The 4,050-nt window shown below is 48.5% G+C and overlaps 1 protein-coding gene across 1 annotated transcript in view; it reads left to right on the top strand.

Moving 5' to 3' along the window:
- The first annotated feature begins 783 nt into the window (after positions 1-783).
- Positions 784-4,050, top strand: part of LOC148042203 (pre-mRNA-processing factor 6-like) — a 42,268-nt gene continuing 39,001 nt past the window's right edge. The window contains 1 exon segment of the mRNA XM_087703189.1: positions 784-1,029. Within this exon segment, the coding sequence (XP_087559315.1) occupies positions 797-1,029 (233 nt within the window). The 5' untranslated portion in view covers positions 784-796.

Here is a 4,050-nt window from a genome sequence, read left to right on the forward strand (position 1 = left end):
TTTGCGCCAAGATAGTGGAAGACTGCTATTATGTCTCTCCTAGTCCTCCTTTTCATTAAACTAGACATCCCCAGTTCCTGCAACCGTTCTTCACATGTTTTAGCCCCCAGTCCCCTAATCCTCTTTGTTGCTCTTCTCTGCACTCTTTCTAGAGTCTCCACATCTTTTCTACATCGTGGCGACCAAAACTGAATGCAAATATTCCAAGTGTGGCCTTACCAAGGCCTTTTAAAGTGGTATTAACACTTCATGTGATCTTGATTCTCTCCCTCTGTTGATGCAGCCTAGAAGTGTGTTGGCTTTTTTAGCAAATGCTGCACACCGCTGGCTCCTATTTAAACGGTTGTCCACTACAAGACAACCATTTGTCTTCTAGAAGACCTCCAAGGTCCCTTCCAACTTATTCTGTTGTGTTCTGCCTAATATGCTTTGCTATATTTGTAGGAAGGGACAATAAGCTGAAAAACATCCCTCCCCCCCCCCCCGCTTCTTCTTATTTTTTAATTTAAAGAATTAGACCGCCAAAGTAACGCTGGCAACGTAACAGGGAACGTAAGCAACGTAAAATCACTACCCAACCCCGCCTCAGTCACAACCACGCCCCCGGGATACTTAAGACCAGCCCCTCTCCCTCGCCCCGCCTCTACCCCCCCGCCCCTGCGAGGCAGAACCTACCTCGAAGAGGGCGTGGCTCCTAGCAGGCATGAGGGCGTGCTCAACCTCCTGGCCCCGCCTCCGCCCCGCCCCGTGAACGTCGCCCCCCGCGGCCTGTTCGCTATCATCCTCCGCCGCCATCATGGCCGCCATGGCCGCTTCCTCGGCGGCCTCTCCCGCCTCGGGTTCCTCTTCTTCTTCTTCCTCCTCCTCCGGCGGCGCGGCCGGTTCGAGCTCCTCGGGGGCTTCGGGCGGTGGGAGCGGCGGCGGAGCCTCGGGGCTGACGGCGGCGTTGACAGGCACCATGAACCGCAAGAAGAAGCCCTTCCTGGGCATGCCGGCCCCGCTAGGCTACGTCCCGGGGCTGGGCCGAGGGTAAGCAGCCGGGTCGGGGCTCGGGGGGGCGACCCTGAGCATGTGCAGAGGGCCCATTCCACCCACCGGCCTGATTTGCTTGTTTAGGGGCGTGCGGCTTTAAGATGGGAGGGAGGACTTCAACTCCCAGAATTCCTCGGCCAGTTTCCCCAATGTGGGGCATTCTGGGAGTTGAAGTCCCCCCTCCCATCTTAAAGCTGCCCAGCTGGAGAAATACGTGCATTTTAGAAGGGTGAGATTTGTCCACAAAGACACGTGTGTGGACTGAAGTATTGGGTGTTACCAGTGTTTCAGCCCCTGCTGGATTGGGCTGCATATAATAAGATCCAGGGAAGGTCTTCCTGGCTTGCATTTTGCACACTTTTGTGGACTTAACTGGCTTGTTTGGTCTCTGGTTTGCTTTTTTTGTTGTGGTGGTGCTTTGCACGTGTGCATGTTTGGTTTAGTGTGGTTCAGGCTCTGGGCTAGAAAGCAGGAGATCTGAATTAGGATAGGGTAAAATGGGAATAGGAGTTGGAAGGGACCTTGGAGGTACAATACAATAGCAGAGTTGGAAGGGACCTTGGAGGTCTTCTAGTCCAACCCCCTGCTTAGGCAGGAAACCCTACACCACTTCAGACAAATGGCTATCCAACATCTTCTTAAAGACTTCCAGTGTTGGGGCATTCACAACTTCTGGAGGCAACTTCTGTTCCACCGATTAATTGTTCTAACTGTCAGGAAATTCCTCCTCAGTTCTAAATTGCTTCTCTCCTTGATTCGTTTCCACCCATTGCTTCTTGTTCTACCCTCAGGTGCCTTGGAGAATAGTTTGACTCTTTCTCCTTTGTGGCAGCCCCTGAGATATTGGAAGACTGCTATCATGTCTCCCCTAGTCCCTCTTTCTATTAAACTAGACATACCCAGTTCCTGTAACTGTTCTTCATATGTTTAAGTTGCTTCTCTCCTTGTTTAGATTCCACCCATTGCTTCTTGTCCTACCCTCGGCCTTGTTGCTACAAAGCAAGAGATCTGAGTTAGAATAGAATAAAATAGGAATAGGAGTTGGAAGGGACCTTGGAGGTCTTCTAGTCTAACCCTCTGCTCAGGCAGAAAACCAGTTCAGGAAAGTGACTGTCCAATCTCTTAAAAGCCTCCAGTCTTGGAGAATTCAGATGGAGTTCAGGTTCCATCTGGGCCATGAAAACCAATATTTTGGACTAGTCCATCTCTCTCAGCCCAGCCTTCAGGCTAGTCTAGTGAAGAGAAGGACCAGGGGAGACATGATAGCAGGGTTTCCATATTCGAGGGGCTGCCACAGAGAGGAAGGGGGTCAAGCTACTCTTCAAAGCACCTGAAGGCCAGACAAGGAACAATGGATGGAAACTGACCAAGGAGAGATTCAACCTAGAAATAAGGAGGAATTTTCTGACACTGAGAACAATCAACCCATGGAGCAGAAGTTGCCTTTAGAAGTTCTGGGAGCTTCATCACTGGAGGCTTTCAAGAAGAGACTGGATTGCCATCTGTCAGAAATGGTGTAGGGTCTCCTGCTTGGGCAGGGGGGGTGGACTAGATGACCTACAAGGTCCCTTCTGACTCTGTTAATCTGTTAAACCTTACAGGGTTGTTGTGATGGGGAAAAAATGCAGATAGTCCTCAACTTACAACAGTTTATTTAGTGATCGTTCGAAGTTACAAGAACATGGAAAAAAAGTGACTTATGACTGTTTTCCACACTTACGGCCGTTGCAGTATCCCCATAATCACGTGATCCAAATTCGGACGCTTGGCAACTGTCTCGTATTTACGACGGTTGTATTGTCCCGGAGTTGTGTTTTTTGACCTTCGGACAAGCAAAGCCAGTGGGGGAGCTGGATTCTGTTAACAACCATGTTACTAACTTAACAACAGCCACTCAGTACTGTAATTGTGGCCCCCAAGGTCATGAAATAGGGGCAAAACTCCCTTAAACAAATGTTCCACTTAAACAACAGAAATTTTGGACTCAATTGTGGTCGTAAGTCGAGGATTACCCGTACTTCTAAAGATAATAAAGGCGAGATACAGATAAATAAACAAATGTTTAGCTCATTCATTGTGTTCTAAACAGAAGCTGTGGTTCTGGGTTGTAGTTGAAGCTGCTTCACTGTCTGTATCCATTACAAAAATCAAAATCGCCGCTAAGTTATTCTATTCTTTGATTAGAGTTAGTTTTAAAATGTTTAGGCAGTCCGTTTTTAAAAAAAAAACAATAAAAGTTTCTCACCAGCTTAGCACTTAACACTTCTCCATATTGCCCTGACTTTGTCAGTCTTGAAAGACTGGAACTTTTACCACTAGCAGAAGACTTTAAACCTGCTTCTCTCGGAGATTTTGTGATATCCCCGAGATCAGCAAGATGTAACCTTCCTATTCACCATCTCTTCGGGATGATTTAGGTCCATTAGAACCCCCCAGCAATAAAAGTATCGAGTGCGATCTCAGAGCTTTGAGATCGCACGTCGTCTCGTCACGGCTCCGCCCCCCTCCACTGTCTGTATCCAAGAACTCCTAGTGGCCCCTTGGGTGAAGAACAGAAGGTGCTGACACCTGTTCCCCCCCCCCCCCCCAAACACCCAACAATTTGTGTTGTTAGCTTTTGCAGAAAGTTAGCTTTGGATTGCCATGAAAAAGGTTCCCTGTCCGAATTTAATGAAGCGGACAGAACGAATGTGTTTTCTTGACAGGTGGGAAAGCAAGTTCAGGCAGTCCTCGACTTACGACCAAATTTGAGCCCAACATTTATATTGCTAAGTGAGAAATTTGTCAAGTGAGCTTTGCTCCATTTTACGACTTTCCTTGCCACGTTGGTGAAGCGACTCGCAGTTAAATTAGTAACACGGTTGTTAAGTGAAACTGGCTTCCCCATTGACTTTGCTGGACAGAAGGTCGCAAACGGGGATCATGTGACCGTTCAGGACTGGGAGACAGAAGTGAGGGATGGATTCCCGCTTGCGCGAGCAGATGGCAAGCATGTGCGCTTCACTTGCGCGAGTGGTG

This window comes from Thamnophis sirtalis, unplaced genomic scaffold (assembly GCF_051295495.1).
Source record: "Thamnophis sirtalis isolate CommonGarterSnake01/CBP01778 unplaced genomic scaffold, rThaSir2_p1.2 scaffold_62, whole genome shotgun sequence".
In the NCBI taxonomy this organism is placed as follows: domain Eukaryota; kingdom Metazoa; phylum Chordata; class Lepidosauria; order Squamata; family Natricidae; genus Thamnophis; species Thamnophis sirtalis.